The 22,291-nt window shown below is 52.0% G+C and overlaps 1 protein-coding gene across 3 annotated transcripts; it reads left to right on the top strand.

The window, feature by feature from the left end:
- Positions 1-2,570: 2,570 nt before the first annotated feature.
- On the top strand, positions 2,571-9,527 carry SLC3A2 (solute carrier family 3 member 2). 3 transcript variants are annotated; one of them, XM_047878546.1, is made up of 10 exons: positions 2,571-3,355; positions 4,028-4,201; positions 4,804-4,898; positions 6,688-6,756; positions 6,861-6,919; positions 7,081-7,261; positions 7,375-7,518; positions 8,708-8,791; positions 8,904-9,218; positions 9,361-9,527. In XM_047878546.1, exons 1-10 carry the CDS (start codon positions 2,923-2,925, stop codon positions 9,391-9,393), a joined length of 1,587 nt encoding a protein of 528 aa, XP_047734502.1. In that variant the 5' UTR covers positions 2,571-2,922; the 3' UTR covers positions 9,394-9,527. The 3 variants fall into 3 exon arrangements, with proteins under 3 accessions (XP_047734502.1, XP_047734501.1, XP_047734500.1); XM_047878545.1 differs by having other exon boundaries at positions 2,573-3,355; positions 8,904-9,254; positions 9,397-9,527; XM_047878544.1 differs by having other exon boundaries at positions 2,577-3,355; positions 8,904-9,527.
- The last annotated feature ends 12,764 nt before the right edge of the window (positions 9,528-22,291 follow it).

The following is a 22,291-nucleotide window of genomic DNA, read 5'->3' as shown; positions in this document are numbered from 1 at the left end:
GCCTACTATATGTTATCTCTGAACAGGCAGGTCCGTCAGCAAATTGCACAAGGTCTCTGCCACTCGTCTTGAACTGCAAACAGACGCTCAGAAAAGGAAATGCAATAAACAAACAGGATATGTGTTGTGGCAGAGGTAGATGGAAAATAGTTCTTTGGGAGAAGTTGAGAAAAACCGTCATCTGAGCTAGGTCTTGAATGAACGGGAACTAATGAGGCCGAGTGGCAGAACAGGACGGGAAAAACACGGAATGGCATGTCCAGAGATGCAGAGGCCTGACAAAGCTGGCTGTACTGTAAGACTGGCAGGTGTTTGAAGGCTGATGTCACTGGGGGGGGGGGGGGGGGGGAGGGGGAGGGGCAATCCCTGTGGAAGGCGTGGGGATCATAAATTTTGGAGGGTAAGTTGTTAGCTTCTTTACTGCACGCAGAAGGAATCGGCTTCATCTGTCCGGAACCACAGGGCTGTGAGTGAGATATTAGGTTTCTAGGGGTGTAATGTTGGACAATCTCAAGGAGAGCTTCTGAACCCAGTTCTCAACCTTGAACTTGAACCCTGTTAAAGTCTGTTCAGAGCCTCTGGTTGGCACTTATCTGCCATGCCCAGGGTACCTTGGACTTCTCATCTTTGCGCAGTAGTCTGAACTCCACCCTCTATCCACTCGCCTGCCTCCCTCTAGGAATTGGTTCTGGCTCTCTTAGGGTGGGGGTAGGGTATGGGCTTTGGCATGCAGAAAGGGAATGGCAGAAGATGAGCCTTTTCACACCCTTGACTCTCCTTGGGCCCCCCTTCCTGTCTGCTGTTTCTTTAGATTTGGCTTCTGCTTTCTTCCAAACACACAGCTACCTTGGCTTCCAGCCCAGGTGGGAGAGGGAGAAAGAACTTGTTTCCTTCAGCTCCTCTCTGAAAATAATCCAGCTGGCACTGGTCAGGAACAAGCAGTTCCTGAACGTCTGCACCCCATGGTGTTGATGTCCAGCAGTCCCTGCTATGAACCTTGTCTCTGCCCCACTTAGTCTCCATCCCAGAATCTCTATGGAGGGAAGCTGGGTGGTCTTCAAGGGCTCTGTGATGAAATTTTGGGGTGACGGTGGGGTGGTCTGGAGCCGATGACCAAGAAAGAATTCTTGAGGACGTCTTTGGCGGAATAATTTTACTACAGCACGGGGACATGACCCGTGGGCAGGAAGAGCTGCCCTGGGGTCACAATGGGTAACTCATTATATACCCTCAGCTTGGGAGGTGGTCAGGGATAGAGTACGTCTCTAAGGAATTTTGGAAGCGAGGTTTCCACGACCTTGAGGGGCTAGTTGTTGCCAGGGAAATTACTGTTTCACTTATTACCATTAAATAAAATCTCAGTCTTGAGATCCTTCAAATGTATATGGGGGGGGGGGGCGGGGTATAAGCTTGGAGCATGATTGCCAGCATATATCCTGGGGCAGTTGAGATAAAGGAAGTAGACTTACAGGATCCTCGTGGCTGGGATAATGTTAAACCAAGGTTTTCTTTGGCCCCAGCAAAGCGTCATCCTTGAGGCAGCTGAGCTCCTAGAGGGAGATCACTCTGTCGGTCTCGGGTCTCGAGGACTTGTCATGGGCTATAGGCAGTAAGGGAATTAAATTTTTCATTTGCTTTAGTTTCATTACCATGGCAAGCACTTAAACGCCTTTCCTTTGTTCTCTGGTAGCCAGGAGTGTCCGAGGAATAGCACATGTATCCCACTTGAAGGGGGGAGGGGGGTGCGGGGTGCTAGTTTATGCTTTGCCCTCAGCTTGTCTCATCATCTGCGGCTGCCTCCAAGGTTTAGCATAGTGAAGTGATAAGGAGGTAAGGGGATCCTGGCACCCTGGGGAGATTGGGCTAATCTGTGGGAGGCCCTGCAACAGTGGGGAAGAGTCTGGTCTGTTGTAGGAAAATGGTGGGTGCCTCCAATCGAGGCCCAACCTTGGAATGTTTCCTACAGCCCATCAGGCTTTTGGCTCTTCTGGATGTCGGATTCCTAGCTGCCCGACATCCTGGCGCCAGAAACTGGCGGTGGGGGGTTGGGGTAGGGGAAGACGGGCGGTGGGGGGTGGGGTCAGCTTCAACTCTCCTGTCTGAACAGATTCATCTTAAAACATCAGGGAGAAGACTGCATTACAGTTAACTCAATAAAATTAATACAGCAAAGTATTGTAGTGGGCACTGAATAGTTGCTGCATGATGAATTATTCGAAATGAACTCAAGATGAGTCTTGAAGGACGAGTGGGAGTAAGCCCTGCGGGGAAGCAGAGATCCGGCGCCAAGTTCCAAAGGCTTGAGGAGACAAGGCTAGGTGGGGGAAAGGGGAGAAGCTGAGTTTGGCTGGCTCTGAGAGCGCCAGCGGCCGTGCGAAGTTGGGCCCACCACGCGGTGGTTGGAGCCCAGGGCCAGGGGCGAACGGAGCACGGCGTTGGGGCCCAGCCTTCGACGGCGGCGAAGAGGGGCCCTAGGGACACCCGCGGTGCTGGAAGTCCCCTCCCTGTCCACTCCTCGGGGCGGAGACAAATCAGACTCCGCCCACCTGGAGGTGGCTCTGCGCTCAACCTTCTTAGCGTTCGACTAGGAGGAACTTTAGGGGTAAACAGGTTCGAGAAGGGGGAATTGAGGCGCGCAGCGGTGGGAAGCGTGCTCCGGAGCCTAGTCCCCCCGCCGCCGCCCACCCGTGTTGTCTCAGAAAGAGCAATCGGGGCCGTTCCTCTTTAAGGGGCGGGCAGGGGCGGGGCTCCCCGTCTCTTTCCGGTAGGCTGCGCCCTTCCCACCGCAGACGCGAACGCTGTAGCCCGAGCTGCGCGTGATCGCGAATTCTTCGGAGGCCGTGTTGGGGCGGGGAGGTCGCGGCCGGAGTCCAGCCACCGCTTGATCGCAGACTGCATCGTATCGCCGGTTCCGCAGGCATCATGAGCCAGGACACTGAGGTGGACATGAAGGAGGTGGAGCTGAACGAAATGGAGCCCGAGAAGCAGCCGATGAATGCGGCGTCCGGGGCAGCCATGGCCGTAGTCGTGGCGAGCGGCGCGGAAAAGAACGGCCTGGTTAAGATCAAGGTGGCCGACGACGAGGCAGAGGCAGCGGCCGCGGCCAAGTTCACTGGCCTGTCTAAGGAGGAGCTGCTGAAGGTGGCGGGCAGCCCCGGCTGGGTGCGCACCCGCTGGGCGCTGCTGGTGCTCTTCTGGCTCGGCTGGCTCGGCATGCTGGCGGGTGCGGTGGTCATCATTGTGCGGGCGCCGCGCTGCCGCGAGCTGCCCGCGCAGAGCTGGTGGCACAAAGGCGCCCTCTACCGCATCGGCGACCTGCTGGCCTTCCAGGGCCACGAGGAGGGCGACCTAGCGGGTGAGCTGTGGGCGCGACCCTGGGTTATCGGGCCACCGGCTCCGATGCTGTCCCCAGATTGACGCCGACGGTTGTCCACCCCATTCTGTACTCGGTCCCGCACCCTCAAGCCGGAGATGTAGCTTCTCCATTCCTTCTTTGAAGGAAACTGCCCCTACGCCCTCTTCCACGAGGATGGCTGACTCAGCGTTCTCACTTACCCTGCGAAGCCTGTAGCTGACGGTTTCTGAAGTAATGCACCGGGCACCTTGCGTCAGCTCCTCTGAGTCTCGTGATTCAGGCTCGCTTCCCCCCAACACTTAGTTCCTGTCGGAGGGGTGAAGAGGGGCCATCAAGGCCCAACACTTAGTTCCCCAACACTTCCTGCGGGAGGGGAGAAGAGAAGAGGGGCGATCAAGGACCTCTCAGAGGGTCTTCACTTAAAAATTTTTTTTTAATGTTTATTTATTTTTGACAGAGAGACAGAGCATGAGCGGGGGAGGGGCAGAGAGAGAGGGAGACACAACCTGAAGCAGGCTCCAGGCTCTGAGCTGTCAGCACAGAGCCCAACAGGGGGGCTCGAACTCACAGACTCTGAGATCATGACCTGAGCCGAAATCTGACGCTCAACCGACTGAGCCACCCAGGTGCCCCTCAGAGGGCCTTCACTTTAAATCTGCTTCCCCATTTCAGGCCTGAAGAGGCACCTCGATTACCTGAGCACCCTGAAGGTGAAAGGCTTTGTGCTGGGCCCAATTCACAAGAACCAGAAAGATGACCTCGCTGGGACCAACTTGGAACAGATCAACCCTGTTCTCGGCTCCAAGGAAGATTTTGACAATCTCTTGCAATCGGCCAAGAAAAAGAGTGGGTGTCCTGGAGTTGCCAAGGAAGCAGCTGGGAAGGGCTTGGCCTTCTGGCCACAGAAAAGACAGGACAGGGTTTTTGTTTGGTTTACTCCTGTCTGGCTGATATTCTAAGGCAGGTACAAGCTCCCTGCAGTTTGTTAGGCTTCAGCCTAAAATTACTTTGCCAGGTGGTGCAGAGACTTTCTACTTGGATGTGTGTGCATTCACTTACCTTCTGGGCTTCAGTGTCCTTAATTTGCAAAATGTAGGCTTTTGCTGATTCAGTGTTCTTTAAACTTGTAAAGGAATGGATCCTTTTGAGAACAATATCCAAATAGAATCTTGTCTTATTTTAAGAGGATTCACTTTGGGGGTGGGGAGCCCAGGGCCCCCTAGGTTAGCCTTCTCGACTACGCTACATGCCTTCTGCCTGATAAGATTTTCAGCCCCTCTACTCACATCTTTGTTTCAATGGAATAGGTTTTGCCAGGGTTCAAATCTAAGCTTTTTGTGCCAAATGATACGTAGGGAGTAGTCCACCAACTTGTATTTGTTGATTGCTTCCTTTCCTGACATCCCAACGTCTTTCTCCTGACTCCCTTTTTTCCTCCATTGTTCCAGGCATCCGGGTCATTCTGGACCTCACTCCCAACTATGAGGGCCAGAACTCATGGTTCCTCCCCACTCAGATTGACACTGTGGCCGCCAAGATGAAGGTAAGTAAGTGTGTTGGCGCCGATGGCAGGTGGGAGTTGGCTGCTGGGGCTGTGTTGATCCTTCTAGCAAGCCCTTGTAAACTAGCCTGGCTCCAGCTGAGGGGCCCCTTGCTCCTTGGAGCCGAGCTGGCACACCCCTCCCACAGGCACAGGGTAGGCCAACAATGCACCCTGGTTTTGCTTGTTCCTTTTCTGGTCACTCATTTTCCTTGTTTCCTCGACTCTGATGGTAACAGTGCCAGGAAAGGAATTTCTCAGATGGCGATCTGGGTTTGACTTTTCTTCCTTTGGGGGAGAGGAAGCTGTTTCTCTGTGGGAATCCTGCCATGTCTGGTTTCCCAGTTCTTGTTTGATGTATTTTGGAGGGGAGCCCAGTCTGAAGTTGTAAGCATTGTGGTCTTATGCGTCTGGGACCATGCCAAGTATTTTGGGTATGTGTTCTAAGTTTCTCTGTAACCACACAAGGTCTCTTTCATCTCTAATCTGTCAGTGAAGAAGCTAGGGTTCCGAGGGGCTTGAGGTGCTTAGGATTTGAAGTCTCAAGTAGTCTCATTTCTGTAACCTGCTTTCCCTGAATACAGGTATAGGCTCAAAGACTATACCCAGCAGGCTGCAAGTGGGACTTTGTTATCCAAGCTCCTAATGCCTGGGTTCTAGGACACTGGCCAGTTCAGCAGGGGTATCGAACAAAAGAAAATCTCTTAAAAGTTATTGATGAGGGGATGTTTTCAGATGGTATGGCTTGAGGACTCGTAGCCTCGGGTGAAAATGGAGATAAGAGGTGAGACAGAAAGGGGAAAAGGGGTCTTGGGGGTGGGGTTCCATGTCTTGTGCCCACCAATGCCAGGACTTCAGGCCTGGGCCTGTTTTGCAGAACTGGCTTCTCTTCTCAAATCTTCATCTGAACTGCCCTGGGGCTGTGCTTTGAACTTCACTCTTTCATCTTTGGCCTTGCTCTGACCTGCTCTCTTACACACACCCTCCCCTGGCCTCAGGACACCGGGAGAGGAGTAAGTATACTTCTGATCTTGGCTAGAGAGAGAGAGACAGAGAGAGAGAGAGTGCGCCGAGCCCGCAAGCGAGCACGTGAGCAGGGGAAGGGAGAGAGAGAGAGGGAGACAGAGGACCAGAAGTGAGGTTCTGTGGTGACAGCAGCGAGTCTGATGTGGGGCTCGAACCCTCGCACTGTGAGATCATGACCTGAGCCAAAGTCCGATGCTCAACGGACTGAGCCACCCAGGCACTCCTAAGTGAAGTTATGTTCATCAACACACTTTTTCTCTTAGGCCTTTTCTATATCAAAGGAGAAGCTGTGTGATTTGTAATGGGGAGGAATACAGAAGTGAAATGCTATAACTTTAAGAATCAGTGATGGGGAGAGGCGCCTGGCTGGCTCAGTTAAACATCTGACTCTTGGTTTGGACTCTGGTCACGACCTCACCGTTTGTGAGTTCGAGCCCCACATCAGGCTCCGCACTGACAGTGTGAAGCCTGCTTGGGATTCTCTCCCTCTCTCTGCCCCTTCCCTGCTCATAGGTGTTCTCTCTCTCTCTCTCTCTCTCTCTCAAAATAAATAAATAAACTTAAAAAAAAAAAAAAAGAGTCAGTGATGGTATAGAATGGGAGGGAGCTGAAGGCTGATGGTTAAGTGAGGCCAGTCAAGGCAGGTGACTCTTCCAAGGTCATAGGGAAGTGCGTGGTAGGTGAGGTTTAGCGTGGGCTGGATTTTCTAAGCCTTTGCATCAGAGTGTTGAAGCCCTTCCTCTGTTGTTTTGCCCCCTCCCTATAGGATGCTCTGAGTTTTTGGCTGCAGGCTGGTGTGGATGGGTTCCAGGTTCGGGACGTGGAGAATCTGACGGTGAGTGTCTTTCCATGTGAGAGGCAGAGCCTGGGTGAGAGCAGAGGGACTCGTCAGGGCTTGTTGGCGTTCTCTGTTCCTTGACTTTGTTTCTTTTCTTCTAGGATGCGTCTTTGTTGTTGGCTGAGTGGCAGAACATCACCAAGAGCTTCAGCGAAGACAGGTAGGTGCCAGACCTCCCCCGCCAACTCAGCTTCCTGGCGGGAACCCCCCAGTAGAGTGCCAGACCCAAGGAATGGGCGATTTCCTAGCCCAGAGAACTTTCTTCACTTTCATTCTTTGCTTGTTCTTTACCACCCTTGTCCCCTGCCTTGCCCTCTGCAGGCTCTTGATCGCAGGGACTGAGTCCTCTGACCTTCAGCAGATTCTGAGCCTCCTTGGATCCACTAAGGACCTGTTGTTGACTAGCTCATACCTGTCAGACTCCATTTCCACCGGGAAGCATATAGAGTTCTTGGTCACCCAGTATTTGAATGCCACTGACAGTCGCTGGTGCAGCTGGAGCGTGAGTACCACAGTCGGGGGACGAGGCGGGGGAGGAGGCCTTTTTGAGGAAAGGTGTGGGCAGACGGAGGCAGAGACGGGCTTTGGGGCTCACCAGTGCATCCATCCCTGTAGTTGTCTCAGGCGGGGCTCCTGACTTCCTTCGTGCCGGCTCATCTTCTCCGCCTCTACCACCTGCTGCTCTTCACCCTGCCAGGGACCCCGGTTTTCAGCTACGGAGACGAGATCGGCTTGGAGGCCGCTGCCCTGCCTGGCCAGGTATGGCTTGCTGCCTCCCTGGCGCAGTGGGGGAGGTTGTGTTCCCCCATCACGATGCTTCTGTGGATGGCAGCCGGTAGACGTGAGCCTTGGGGGGAACTGCGTTTGACTCCTGGTCAGCCACGGTAGCCGCGTGGCCCCGGCAACTTATTTCACGGCCCTAGTCTTGATCACGTCTTCTGGGGCCTTGCATTTCTTGGAGGGAAGTTGGGATTCAATGAGAGCACGTTTGAAGATGCGATGCCTGGTACCTGGTAGGTGTTCCATATGGGAGCCATCCGTTCGTTCGTTCGTTCATTCTCACTCATGTGTTCAGTGGGCAGCAGGTAGGTATTCGGCTGGGCTTGTGCCCTCCAGCAACGCCTAGTTTAGTGGGGGACCCAGAGGAGTAAGGGAAACGCATGGCAGCCAGTGCTGAGATGGGGTAAGAGCATGGTGTTCACTTAGCTCTAGCCGCAGGGTTAGAGGTTGACACCCAAGCTGATATTTACAGAACTGGTCGTGCAGTTATTCCACGGTTTTCTGGAGTAATTCCTATATGCCATGCACAGAGGACACAGCAATGCACAGAGGAGCTGGAGGTGGGGAAGTTAGATAATAAGCAAAGAGAACAAAGATGCCCAATGCTGGGGCGCCTGGATGGCTTAGTCTAGGTTAAGCACCCGACTTCGGCTCAGGTCATGATCTCACGGATTGTGAGTTGGAGCCCCGCGTCCGGCCCTGGGCTGACAGCTCAGAGCCTGCAGCCTGCTTTGGATTCCGTGGCTCCCTGTCTCTCTGCACCTCCCTCACTTGTGCTGTGCCTCTATCTCTCTCAAAAATCAGTAAATGTTAAAAAAAAAAAAAAATTAAAGGTGCTCAGTGCTGCTAAGTGCTGTGCAAAAGAGAGCAGGGTCAGGGGCCTAGAGAACAGGGGATGGGGGATGTTTGCCATCGTGTGACCACAGAAGATCTAGTGAGACACCTGAGCGGGGAGTGGAGGGCGGTGAGGGAGCTAACCCTATGGCTGGGAGAAAAGCCCTCCACGCTGTCGCGATAGTGCGGGCAGGGACCTGACTCGGGGGCCGGCCTTGCTTATCCAGTAGAAGGCCAGCGTCGGGGGAGGCTCTACACAGATGGGGCTGGGAAGAGAAGGCGAAGGGAGAGCAGGCCCAGGCCTTTCCCAAATCCTGTTTTCCTGGCTTTTCAGCCTGTGAAGGCTCCAATCATGCCCTGGGATGAATCCAGCTTCCCCGACACCTCAGAACCTGGAAGTAACAACATGACTGTAAAGGTAAGGGTTTGGGGTGGGCCAGACCTGCTTGGCCGAGGGTGGGCAGGTGGCTTGTAGGAGGTTGCACCCAGGGGTGTCCTTTATCCTTCCTTGCTGTGACCACCACTTGCAGGGCCAGAATGAAGACCCTGGCTCCCTCCTCTCTCTCTTCCGGCGACTGAGTGATCAGCGAGGCAAGGAGCGCTCCCTGCTGCACGGGGATTTCCATGTACTCTCCTCCGGGCCTGACCTCTTCGCCTACGTCCGCCAGTGGGACCAGAACGAGCGCTTCTTGGTAGTGCTCAACTTCGGGGATGTCGGCCAACCAGCCAGGTTGCCGGCCACTGCCAGCCTGCCAACCAAGGTCAATCTGCTGCTCAGCACCCACCTGGGCCGTGAGGAGGGGGCCTCTCTTGAGCTGGGGCACCTAAACGTGGAGCCCCATGAGGGGCTGTTGCTTCATTTCCCCTATGTGGCCTAACAGGACCCAGTACCCCTCCCCTCCCCAGGCCCTTTGGGTCCTGGTTTCTTTTCTTTTCTTTTTTTTTTTTTACGGTCACAGATTACAGTTGAGCGTGGAGCCCCATGAGGGGCTGTTGCTTCATTTCCCCTATGTGGCCTAACAGGACCCAGTACCCCTCCCCTCCCCAGGCCCTTTGGGTCCTGGTTTCTTTTCTTTTCTTTTTTTTTTTTTACGGTCACAGATTACAGTTGAGAGGTGTTTTCTGGCTTCAAATAAAAGTCACTCCTGCCTGGTGAGGTCTTGTCTTCCCTTACTCGGTCACAGCAGGAATCTACCCCCTCCTCCGTGCACGCATGCGTGCACACACACAAAGACAGTGATCAGGGCTAGAGAGTTCCATGCACCTGCTCCAGCCCAGAGAGGGAGGGGCCTTCCAGGCTCATAACAACAAGGAGGTATGAGGGCCAGGGCTAGCGTCTGGGCCAGGGTCCTCCCCTGGAGGTCTTTGGTCTTACTGACTCTTTCCTTATCCCCCTCAGCTGTGGTCTCCAGCCAAGTGTGGTCAGGTTTCCTGTTTTTTGCAGACTTGGCCTCTCAGGGAGAAGGAGTGGGAGCCGGGTGGCCTGTTTCCTAAGAGATGCTTCTAAAGGGTACTAGAGGGCATTCATTCAACAAGAATCTGTTGTGCACTCAGCATGTGACAGGAATCGTCTTAGGTCCTGGGGTCACAGGAGAGGACGAAGTACAAGATCCCTCTCTTCTAGTCTTCTAGGGCTTCTAGTCTAGTGAGGGAATGGAGAAGAAATAAGGTGAATACAATTTCGAGTGCCGTGGATATAGTGATGGTGTTCCAAGAGGACAAAGTGAGGCAGGAAGAGAGGCAGGGGCTTGGGGTGGAAGGGAACTGGAGGAGGGGGGAGGGGAGACCTCACCAAGGGGGTACCATGTGAACGAAAGGCCTGAAGTGAAGGAGGGGGTTCACTTGCCAGATAACTGGGGGAAGGGGGCTCTTCGGTGCCCTAGGGTGGGGGCATGCCTTACTTGAGGGGGAGAGGGTGGGGGGGGGTGAGGCCTGGTTGGCAGGGGTTGGGTAGATCATGAAGATCGGAGTAAGGTGGTCACAAAGCGGGGTGTAAAGAATTTGGGAAACGGCACAGTTTGAGGGCACGGTCCCCACAAGACTGCCCTCACTTCAGACACCAGCTGCAAGTTCAGGTCTCTAAAACCATCCCGAGCAGGTAATGCTAGCATGACTTACACAACTCAGGAAAGCACTAACATTACAGTGCGTGTGTGTTTTAAGTTTACTTCGAGAGAGAGGGTGCGTGTGTGAGCTGGGGAGGGGTAGAGAGAGGTGGGAGAGACAGAATCCCAAGCAGGCTCCACTCTATCAGCACAGAGCCCAACGTGAGTCTCGAACTCATGAACTGTGAGATCGCGACCTGAACTGAAATCAAGGGTCGGTGGGCGCTTAACCAGCTGAGCCACCCAGATGCCCCAAGATCACAGTGTTCTAACAGCAGAAGGATACACGTTCAACTAAAGGGCAGGTTGCACAGGGTGGAATCCGGCGGGGGACTGGCGGGGGGGAAGGGGAGGCTCCAAGTGTGAAGCTTCCAATGGATTGTTCTCTCGCAGTGGGGTCCTGGACCTGAGACCCCCTGGTTTGTAACACATGGTGTGGCCAAGCAGGGACGCTCGTCCTAGGCTTGGTGTCCAGAGTTCCTGGGTGTGCCCATAAGCGGGTGCCCATGTGCCCGACCTTTACTCTCCAAATTCCCCCAGAGGGCATGTGTCCCAAAGCACTCCTTGCAAATCACATTGTTTGACAGATGTCTGAAGTCCTCAGACAGGACATTCCAGAGGCCTGGAGATCACCTCCCAGGAGCTGAGGGCAAAGGCCAGACTTGGAAGGTAAGACTAACTCTGAGTGATGGGAGGGAGCTGGAAGGCTGTGAGCAGCATGGGTGGGCTGATGGGTTTTCGCTGACTCGCTGTCCCCCTAGCAGGGAGGCTAGTTAGGGTGGCTGTTAATGGCTGTAGCTTAACAGACTTAGCAGGATAACAGCAGTGGAGGTGTTTGGGTCCTGGACCCACTGGATTTTGTGTTGAATCTTTCTGTTGCAGTCATGATTCTCAGACTGGCCTCACAGACCTGGGGGTGAAGTCTGGCCCCCATGGCTTTCTTATGGAAAGAACACTGGTTCCTGCAGGATGGGGCTTGGGTCGGGCCTGAGCCTCTATGGGGGTCTTGGTGGAGGGGACAGGTCAAGAGACTAGATGGTCCAGTTAAGGCCCAGTCCTTGTCGGTTCATTTGATTTCTCTTGCCCTGCACCTGTGCCAAGGGCTGTGCGGGCATGTGCTCAGGTGCTAGGGCACAGTTCCTGAGAAGACACACCCGGCAGGTTCCGACCCTTGTCTGATCCGGGCTCTCCTCTTCCTGAGGCTCCCCACCCCCGGCCCTTTCCCAGGGGGCCAGCTCCAACCCTCCCCGTTTCCCTCTTGCTCTGCCTCCCGCCTCCCCTCTGACCCAGTGGGTATCATGGTGTCACTACAGATGGAACCTCAACCTCATTTTGTGCTTTGTGATTTCCTGTAGACTTTCACATTTTTCAAATTTTTCCTGTGCGGGGCGCGAACCCATGAACCGTGAGATCATGACCTGAGCCAATGTCAGACATTTCACCAACTAAGCCACCCAGGTGCCCCAACTTTCCCTTTTTAAAAAGCCCTTTCCTTACAATGGAGTATTACTTGGCAATCAAAAAGAATGAAATCTTGCCATTTACAACTACGTGGATGGAACGGGAGGGTATTATGCCAAGTGGAATTAGTCAGAGAAAGACAAATATCCTATGACTTCACTCACATGAGGGCTTTAAGACACAGAACAGATAAACATAAGGGAAGGGAAGCAAAAATAATACAAAAACAGGGAGGGGGACAAAACATAAGAGACTCTTAAATATGGAGAACAAACTGAGGGTCGCTGGAGGGGTTGTGGGAGGGGGGGATGAGCTAAATGGGTCAGGGGCATTAAGGAATCTACTCCTGAAATCATTGTTGCGCTATATGCTAACTAATTTGGATGTAAATTTAAAAAATAAAATTAAAAAAATAAAAATAAAAAACCCTTTCCCCATTCATACAGGGGTACTCATAAGCCTAGGGTGGCACTCGATAGAGAACAGTCAGGATGATTATAAGGTTTTCGTCTGGAGCAGCTGGGAGACTGGATTTGCCTTTACTGAGGTGGGCAAGGCTGCAAGTTTAATTTTATAGATATCATAAAATTTACCATGTTAAATGAACATGGACCTGTTTTTAGGTGCAGTTCAGTGGCATTAAGTATATTTACATTGTGGGGCGCTTGGGTGGCTCAATCAGTTCAGCGTCCAACTCTTGATTTCGGCTCAGGTCATGATTTCACAGTTCGAAAGTTTGAGCCCCGCATCGGGCTCTGTGCTGATAGCACAGAACCTGCTTGGGATTCTCTCTCTCTCTCTGCCCCTCCCCCACTCGTGATCTCTCTCTCTCTCTCTCTCTCTCTCTCTCTCAAAAAGAAAAAAAAAGAAACTTAAAAAAAATCTATATTCACATTGTCTGACCATCCCCACCATCTACCCTCAGAACTTTTTTGTCTTCCCAAACTACTGAGACTGTACCCATCAAATACTAGCTCCCTCCCTCCATATTTTTTATTTATTTATGAGAGAATGCAAGCAGGGGAGGGGCAGAGAGAGGGGAGACAGAATCTGAAGCAGGCTCCGTGCTGACAGCAGAGAGTCTGATGCGGGGCTTGAACTCACTAACCGTGAGATCATGACCTGAGCCAAAGTCGGACGCTCAACCGACTGAGCCGCCCAAGCACCCCTCTCCATATTTGTTTTTAAAATAGCAAATGAGGGGCGCCTGGGTGGCTCAGTCGGTTAAGCGTCCGACTTCGGCTCAGGTCACGATCTCGCGGTCCGTGAGTTTGAGCCCCGCGTCGGGCTCTGGGCTGACAGCTCAGAGCCTGGAGCCTGTTTCAGATTCTGTGTCTCCTTCTCTCTCTGACCCTCCCCCGTTTATGCTCTGTCTCTCCCTGTCTCAAAAATAAATAAACGTTAAAAAAAAATTAAAAATAAAAATAAAATAGCAAATGAATAAACCAAAAGTCATGCAGACACTGAAACCCCCAGAGATTCTGGGTGAGGTCCTTCTTGGTAAGACTCGGACCTCTGTGCTGCGGGAGAGCTGACGAGGTCAACGCGTGGGTCCTCTGAATCTGCAAGCTGTACCATTGAGGACCTCAGCTTCCACTTCCCGCATTAAAGAAGGAAGGAAACAGAGGCAGATGCGGTCACAGAAGCTGTCTCGTTAGCCCCTCAACTATGAAGGAGGGTCTCGCACCCCTATTATCATAGTTGAGGCAAGTGGCCAGAATGCCTCTCCCGAGTTGGCAGCTGGGCTCACCCGAGGTAGAGGGAGCCAGAGTGAGTGAGATGCGCCTCTGCTGTTTCCTTCCTTCATTGAATACAGTTTTGGATTTCTGCTCTGCTCCTGGTACCATCCTCAACTTCCTGGAGTCAGGGTGAACAGGACCCTGCCCTCACGTGGCTCCCAGCCTCCACAAAGGACCACGTGCTTGGGATTTTAAGCACTGGGGGCTGGCTCTTAAGGGTTAAGGGCACTTTTAAATGAGATCATCCGGGGGCTTCTGGGTGGCTCAGTCAGTTACGTGTCCGACTTCAGCTCAGGTCATGATCTCACGGTTCGTGAGTTCGAGCCCCGCGTCGGGCTCTGTGCTGACAGCTCGGAGCCTGGAGCCTGCTTCGGATTCTGTGTCTTCTCCTGTCTCTGCCCTTCCCATGCTCATGCTCTGTCTCTCAATAATAAATAAACATTAAAAAAATAAATAAATAAACCAGATCATCGGTTTAACAAGATTTCCCTTTTTGTTTTCTTTGAAGTCACTGTGACGTACACGTGAGGACGTTGTGGATCTGGTTTACAGAGGAGGCCGAAGGCTCTGAAGTAAAGGGCCCCTCTAGGGCCAAAGTGAACTAGGCTCCGTGGAGGACACAGGAGGAGTTTAACCCAGGGGAGGTCAGGAAAAGCTTCTTCAGGTCCTCATTTGAACTGAGACAGAGGCATTTGTGTGACACACTTGAGGGACAGGGCCACCCGGGCAGAGGGGACATTATGTATAGCCACTCAGTTGAGACAGCGCGGTGAGCGTGAGGACGAGACAGCATGGTGTCGTACATTTGGAAATGGTGAGAGCCAATCAGAGGCTGAAGCTTGAAGGGCTTTAACAGCCATGCTCAAGTTGTCTATACTCTGTAGGAAGAAGATTGGTCCCACTCATCCTCTGGGAAAATCTCTCACATTCCACTGAATCGGCATCTCCAAGGGGGTGAGCCTGGGAGTTGGTTTTTTTTTTTTAATGTTTATTTATTTTTGACAGAGAGAGAAAGAGGGACAGAGAGGGACAGAGAGGGAGTATGAGCGGGGGACGGGCAGAGAGAGAGGGAGACACAGAATCCGAAGCAGGCTCCAGGCTCTGAGCTGTCAGCACAGGGCCCGACGCGGGGCTTGAACCCACAGACCGCGAGATCATGACACGAGCCGAGGTCGGACGCTCAACCGACTGAGCCACCCAGGCATCCCTGGGAGTTGGTTTTTAACCAGCTTTCTGAAATGATTCCCACAGCAGTTTGGGAATCACCAGATCAATGTTTTCCAAACGTGCTGAGTTATGCCTGAGGACAAAGATTGGTGGGGGGGGGGGGGAGGGGGGATGTCCCGGGTTTTTTCCTGGGTGTCCTGTTTCAGCAGGTCCGGGAGAGGACACCAGATCTTTGTAAGAAGCTCAGAGAAGAATGAGAAAAGAAGACTGCTCTCACTGGATAGAGAAGTGCTCGGTAGGGAGCGACATGGTCAGGTCTGAGTTCCAGAAAGCTCCCTCTGGCTCTGCTGTTGTAGAAGGAGTTGAGGGTGGCCAGGACCCCTCTAGGAGGCTGTCGGAACAGCCCAGGAAGATGTGGAAATTAATGAGGCAGAGGCTGTGTGGTTGGAGAGGAGGGGATGGCTTGGAGAGATGTTTCAAGAGAAGAAGTTCCAGGATTTCACAAACGCCTGGGAGGGACAGACTCGGAGGGAGAAGGAAGCTGTGTGGTGACTCCTGAGTTTCTAGCCTAGGTGGCTGGGGAGCAGGCTGGGGCCCTCAAGCTGGATGGGGGAGGCAGGGAGAGAGGCAGCTGTGGACGGGGAAGCTGGAAGGGGGTCAGTTCCATGTAGATGTGCTGGGTGTAGGTGCCCTTGGACTGCACCGAGGGCAGGTGGAGGTTTCCAGCAGGGGACGGTCTGCAGCCTAGCAGAGGAATGGAGGTAGGGCTGCATCTTGTGAGTGTGAACGACGCCCCGATGAGCTTGTGGGGTGAGAAGGGCAGAAGGAAGAGCTTGGATACCCAAGGACTGGCACCATTTACGGGACAGACATGGAGGAGGGACCCGCAGAAGGGAGCAGATCCCTGGGGGTGGGGACAGGGAGGCAAGAAGAAGAGACCTGGTTTGTGTCCCTTAGAGCAGGGCTGTCCCAGCTGGCCTCGAGTTTGGTGGCATCTCTGGCGGTCTTCTCCGGAGCACTTCCAGGGGACGATGGAGGAATGAAATTTTTTACTTCTAAGGGTGGGAGGGATTTCTACAGGTTTCTAGATGGTATCAGTCGGAGTTCTTGGTTTTCTGAAGCAGCGAAAAGAATTTATTGAAAGGCCGTCAAGAACTACCAGGAGGGGGCAGGACCAGACTTGGAAAATGGGCAGGAAGCCCAAGTGCCAAGCAGCAGGAAGTACAATTGTCTTTTAACTGGAACAGCCTGGGAGGCCGCCACCAAGGGGACACCCTGCCAATGTGCGTGTGGTCGGACACGGAGCTGTGGGCTGTGGGCACGTTAGCAGGACACCCTGCTCTGGCATTGGTGCCACGACGTGGGCTGGGGGCTCGAACCTGGGAGTCGTGTGTACGGCTGGCTTGCAGAGCCACAGAATGACAGGAGGGGGCCCGCGGGGTAAGTGTAGAGAGGGAAGAGAAGAGGATGCCAGCCCTTCCCCGGTCAGAGGGGCGGGCAACAGGGACTGAGAGCGAGGGGCAGTGAGGTAGGTGGGAGGGTGCGCCACGGAGACCAAGGTGACGGGCAAATGCTGGATCCAGTGCTGCCAGTGGTAGTACTGGGGCAGGGGGGGGGGGCATGGGGGGAGGGGATGGAGGCTTGGCTGCCCGGTTTATCAGCATGGAGGTCTTTGGTGACCTTGGCAAGGCTGGGGCAAGGGCCAACCGGAAGGGGCTTAGGAGGGTCAGGAGAGACAGGTTGGAGTCAGTGCCCAGAGAGAGCAGAGCAGCTCAGGAAGGGAGAACCGAGGCAGTAGCTGGAGGAAGAAGGGGCCTGAAATCTTTGGTGTCTAAGATGGGAACAGTGACAGCACATTTGCTTAAGTCGAGAGGGGAGAGAGGACGCACGCTGGGTGGGTGCCTCTGCCGGAGGGAGAGGGGACGGGGTCTAGGGTAAGGACAGGGGGGAAATGGGCTGGAGTGCAGCAGCATCATGCCGGCGACGCACAGACGAGGACAGAATTGCTGGGTAGATGTGGTGGGAGCTTGTGAAATTCTGCCCACAGATGGCTTTTTATTTTCTCAGTAAAACAGGAAATGAGGTCATCGGCTGAGAGTGAGACCCGCGGGGCCTGGGGGGGGGGGGGGTGGAGGTTTGAGAAGAGGGGAGAAAATATGAATAAACACCCAGGCTCCTCCCATTCAGTGTCTGGGGCCCAATGGCAACCACAGCACCTACATGTTAGACATGCAGGGTCTCAGGCCCTACCCCGGACCTTTGGAATCAGAATCTGAATCTGCATTTATTCATTCATTTATCTACTTACTTACTTACTTACGCTTATTTATTTTGGAGAGAGTGAGAGAGAGAGAGAGAGAGAGCACCAGCAGGGGAGGGACACAGAATGAGGGGAACCTGAAGCAGGCTCCAGGTTCTGAGCTGACAGCAGAGAGCCCAAGGTGGGGCTCGAACCCGTGAACCATGAGATCATGACCTGAACCGAAGTCAGACACTTAACTGACTGAGCCACCCAGATGCCCCTGAACTTGCATTTAAAATTTTTTTTATTGGGGTGCCTGGTTGGCTCAGTCGGTTAAGCATCCGACTTCAGCTCAGGTCACCATCTCGCGGTCCGTGAGTTCGAGCCCCGCGTCGGGCTCTGGGCTGATGGCTCGGAGCCTGGAGCCTGCTTCCGATTCTGTGTCTCCCTCTCTCTGCCCCTCCCCCGTTCATGCTCTGTCTCTGTCTCAAAAATAAATAAACGTCAAAAAAAAATTAAAAAAAATTTTTTTTAAATTTATTTTGATGGTGCACCTGCACGACTCAGTTAAGCATCTGACTCTTGATTTCGACTCAGGTCATGATCTCCCGGTTGGTGAGCTCGAGCCCCATGCCGGGCTCTGCGCTGACAGCGTGGGACCTGCTTGGGATTCTCTCTCTTCCTCCCTCCCTCTCCAAATAAATAAATAAATAAATAAATAAATTTTTATTTTTTAATATTTATGTATTTTTGAGAGAGAGAGAGAGAGAGAGAGAGAGAGAGGGTGAGAGAATCCCAAGCAGGCTCCATGCTCTCAGTGGAGAGCCCGATGCAGGGCTCGAACTCACAAACCTGTGAGATCGTGACCTGAGCTGAAATCAAGAGTCCCATGCTTAACTGACAGCCACCCAGGTGCCCCTGAATTTGCATTTTAGATTCCAGGTGACTCATGCACACTCAAGTTGGACAAGGCCGGCTGTAGGCGAATGGTAAAGTCACTGCTTGAAGGAAACGTAGATGGACGGCCAGGCCGTGTGAACAACCGGCTCCAGACCTGCCTTTGTTTCTTTTGGTGCTAACTAATGGAATTTCAGCACTTGGCCTTAAAAATGCCGGATCCCCCCTAACTGGTGGTGCCAAAGACAAAAACAAATAAAAAAGTCCTCCCCAAACCACCAAAAACCCCTCCAAAAAAACAATACGCCCCCCCACTTCCATATAAGGAGAACACGTTTCCTTTTTTTTTTCTGAAGCCACAGAAACGAAAGCAGAATCTTTCCCCGAATCATGAAACCATCCTTGTAAATGTTATTTCTAACAAGGGAATCTTGTCAGACAATCAAATTTAAGAGGCGCTTGCTTTGTCCTGTGACAGCAACCTTTAACTTTTAAAACCTTGCGATTCTGATCGCTTGTCTTCCTTAAGAATGTGTTGCCCTGGCAATATTTAAATTCACATCCCTGTTTTCTAGAAGGTATAAATACCTGTGAGTTTTTTTTTTTTTTGTTAAGCCAGAGGGGGAGCAGCCACACATCCCTCTCCTCCCACGTGCAGGGGGTGAAATAATCCCCCCTTCGACTGAGACTGCAAGTTTTTCTTAAACAAAGAGTTGGAGAGTCTTGTCTTATTCAAATGAACGCGCGGGAGGGAAGGACACCTGTTGTGAGTGTGGAGGGGAGGGGGCATGAGGAGAGGTGAGAGCTGAGGGCACCTTTGGGAGTAAGGCCAGGCAGTTGACTGAGGACAAGCAGAAGGATACGTGGATGGCATAATGATGCCCATTAGCTGAGGTCAGGAGTCCTGCGTTTTTTCTGGTGCCAGTCTGTGAGGTAGCGGGATTTCCCCCCCCAGCTGTGCTCGAATGTCCCCATGTGTGGGATCAGGGAAGCTGGATGGTGGGGTTGATCTGAGTGGTGCATTTGCAGTGGAAGCCAGGGGCCAGGGGTCTGCGGATACTTGTGTGGATGAAAGCCGGCATGGTTCAGGCTTCTCAGGGGAGGAAGGTTGATGGTGGGGGGAAGGTTCTCAGTGGGGGAGTAAGGACAAGGGAGTATAAACAGCAGTTGAGGACTCTGGGATAGAAGTGAGGTCCCTGGGGCCGAGGAGATCATGATGCTGGCACTGCTAAGTTGAATGAGTTGCTCAGCCAGGGTGAAGAGGCGAGCATGGGCACAGAGATCATTTGGGGATGGACTCTTTGCTCTACCCCTGTCTAAACCTCAGTTTAGACTCAGTTTCCTCACAACACTATGACACCAAACGTGTTTATTTATTTTTTTCTCATGCCAACCAATTCTCCTTCAATTCAATTCAATTCAATTCAATTCATTCAATTCAATGCTGGCACCTGTCTACTGGAGTCCGCATCAGATCCCACAGGTTAAGGGCTCATTCCCACAAGACTGCCCTCATTTGAGATGCCAGTTGCAAGGCTCGGGTTGTCACTGGCACTTCTGACCAAGGGATTATCAATTCAAAGAGTCCCTCTAACATCCTCCTCCAGTTCTATAATTCTCTAGGACGACTCACAAGACTCAGGACAGTGTTTTTTTTTTTTACTATTAACAGTTTACTATTATAAAGGATACAACTCAGGGACAACTAACTAGAAGAGATGAATGGAGCAAGGTTTGGGGGAGGGAAGGTATACATGGACCGCCCATGCGCTCTCCAGGTGCACTGGCCTCCCGGCACCTTGATGTGCTCATGACCTGGAAGCTCTCTGTTCTCTGTCATTTAAGGGATTTTATGAAGGTGCCATTATGCAGGCATGACTGATCAAGGTCATGATCTCACAGCTGGTGAGTTTGAGCCCTGTGTCGGGCTCTGTGCTGCCAGCTCGGAGCCTGGAGCCTGCTTTGGCTTCTGTGTCTCCCTCTCTCTCTCTACCCCTCCCCCACTCACATTCTGTCTCTGTCTCTCTCAAAAATAAATAAACATTAAAAAAAAAATCACAGATAGAGACAATGGCATCCATCTTGAGGGATTTTCAAGATCCAAAGAGAGTGTTGTCTGACTGTCAGAGCAGGGAGAATACTGATAGGAATCTGAAAGGAGTCCGTGAAACTGATGGGCTTCCTGTCTAGTTCCCAGTTGTCTAAGGCAGCAAAAATATAATGTAATAATGATCGCTTATTGTCCACTGTATCGCAATGTGCCCAGGACTTTACTGATCCTAAGGGGCCGTGGTCTTATGTTCTAAGTCCCTGGATTTGACTGGGCAGAGGCAGAGGAGCATGGGAAAGGGACAGTGAAGACCATGGGGTGGGGGGAGTGGGTGGGGGGAGTGGGGGAGGGAGGATGGAGAAGGAAAGCAATGTTTGCTGAGTGCTTCATATATGACAGGCCCAGCACGATCATCTCCTTTTCATCAGTGAGGAAACTGACCTTGGAATAATGAAATGATTTGTTCCAAGTCACAAACTCTGGCTCCTAAAGTCTTGGCCTTACTCCCAAACTTCTCTTGTGGTTTCCCAAGTGATAGGGATGTTAAGAGCATCTTTATTCTTAGCCTTTGGTCTTTGATCCCAGTTCCTGACACAGAGCTCCTAAATCCTTCAGCATTTCCTGGGTGATTTCTAATGCGATGACTCTTGATAGACTGCCAGATAGCTTCAGGGTGGGGGCTTAGAAGCTCAGAACTTTCCGTGCCTGTCTCATCCTCCAGGGAGGAGAGGAGCTAGAGATTGAGTTAATAATCGATCGCAATTACATGGTGAAGCCTCCATGAAAGTCCCTACAGTATGGGGTCTGAGAGGGCTTCCCAGTTGGTAAACACATTCATGTGCTGGCTGGGTGGTACATCCCAACTCCACGGGAACAGAAGCTTCTGTGCTCGAGCCCCTTCAGGACCTTGCTGCTCATCTGTTCATTCTCCTTTATTATATCCTCTATTATATAACCAGTATGCGTATTTGTCTGACTTCTGTGAACAATTTTTGTGTGTGTGTGAACAAATTATTGAACAAAAAACCCCAAGAATATTGAACCTGAGGAGGGGATCGTGGGAATTTCCAATTTGTAGCCACATCGGACATAAGTATGGGTAACCTCAGGACCCACTACTTGAGATTGGCTCCTGCCGGGGTGGGGGGATCTCGTGGCACTGAGCCCTTAACCAGTGGGATCTGATGTTAACTATAGGTAGTATCAGAATCAATTGTTGGGGGGTGCCTGGGTGGCTCAGTCGGTTGAACGTCTGACACTTGGTTTCGGCTCAGGTCATGATCTCACAGTTCATGAGATTGAGCTCCGTGCTAGGCTCTGTGCCTGAGAGCGTGGAGCCTGATTGAGGTTCTCTCTCCCTCTCTCTCCCTCCTCTGCACGCGCTCTCTTTCTCTCAAAATAAATAAATAAACTTAAAAAAAAAAAAAAAGAATAGATGGTCGGACACCTGGCTAGTGTTGGAGAATTGGCTGGTGTAGGAAGGAAAACCCCCACCCATTTGATGTCAGAAATTTTGTGAGTAGAGTGTAAAGGAAACAGAACTTTTCCCTTTTGGTGGGGCAAGAAAATTTCAAGCAGAGAAACTTGGAGGGAGTGAAAAGCAGGAATGAGTGGGCTTGGGGTCTGTGTGAGGACCAGGAGAATTTCAGGGGCTGTCTAGGGTCTAGGGGGTGAGGGGTCACAAAAGAGGCTTAAGAAGGAAGTAGGGCTGAATGGAAGGCTATTGGAGGCTGAGGAGCTTGCATTTTTATCTCACGCTATTGGCTAGCTGTTAGCAAGGGATTGGCCCAGCATCAGTTCTATGTTTTGGCAAAATCACTTTGGCTGCAACATGGAGAATGAATGGGAATCGGATCGATTAAGTCAGGGGTTGGCAAACTACAGCTGGTTGGCCTGTTTCTGTGCCCATTGTAAGTTAAGAATGGGTTTTGCATTTTTAAATGGTAAAAAAAAAAAAGATACAAAAATCAAAAGAGGAATAATATTTTGTGACACATGAACATTATGTGCAATTCAAATCTCAGTGGAATTTAAATAAAGTTTTATTGGAACACAGCCATGCTCATTTGCTTATGTATTGTTTATGGCTGCTTTTGCCTAACAACAGAAGAATTGAATAGTTGGGACAGAGACTATAATACATAAGTATCTACATAATATCCTTAATTTTGCCTCTTGGTCCACAGAGCCTAAAACATTTACTATCTGGCGCTTTATAGAGAAAGTTTGTTAACCCCTGAATTAAAGGACTCTCACA

The sequence above is a fragment of the Prionailurus viverrinus genome, chromosome D1 (genome assembly GCF_022837055.1).
Source record: "Prionailurus viverrinus isolate Anna chromosome D1, UM_Priviv_1.0, whole genome shotgun sequence".
NCBI lineage: Eukaryota > Metazoa > Chordata > Mammalia > Carnivora > Felidae > Prionailurus > Prionailurus viverrinus.
This window is presented reverse-complemented; position numbering and strand designations above follow the sequence as displayed.

Coding starts and splice junctions, on each gene's coding strand:
- SLC3A2 (XM_047878546.1), top strand. CDS start 2,923: ATGAGCCAGGACACTGAGGTGGACATGAAGGAGGTGGAGCTGAACGAA. Junction 4,202..4,803: donor GCAATCGGCCAAGAAAAAGA/GTGGGTGTCCTG, acceptor CCATTGTTCCAG/GCATCCGGGTCATTCTGGAC. Junction 9,219..9,360: donor TAAACGTGGAGCCCCATGAG/GGGCTGTTGCTT, acceptor GAGCCCCATGAG/GGGCTGTTGCTTCATTTCCC.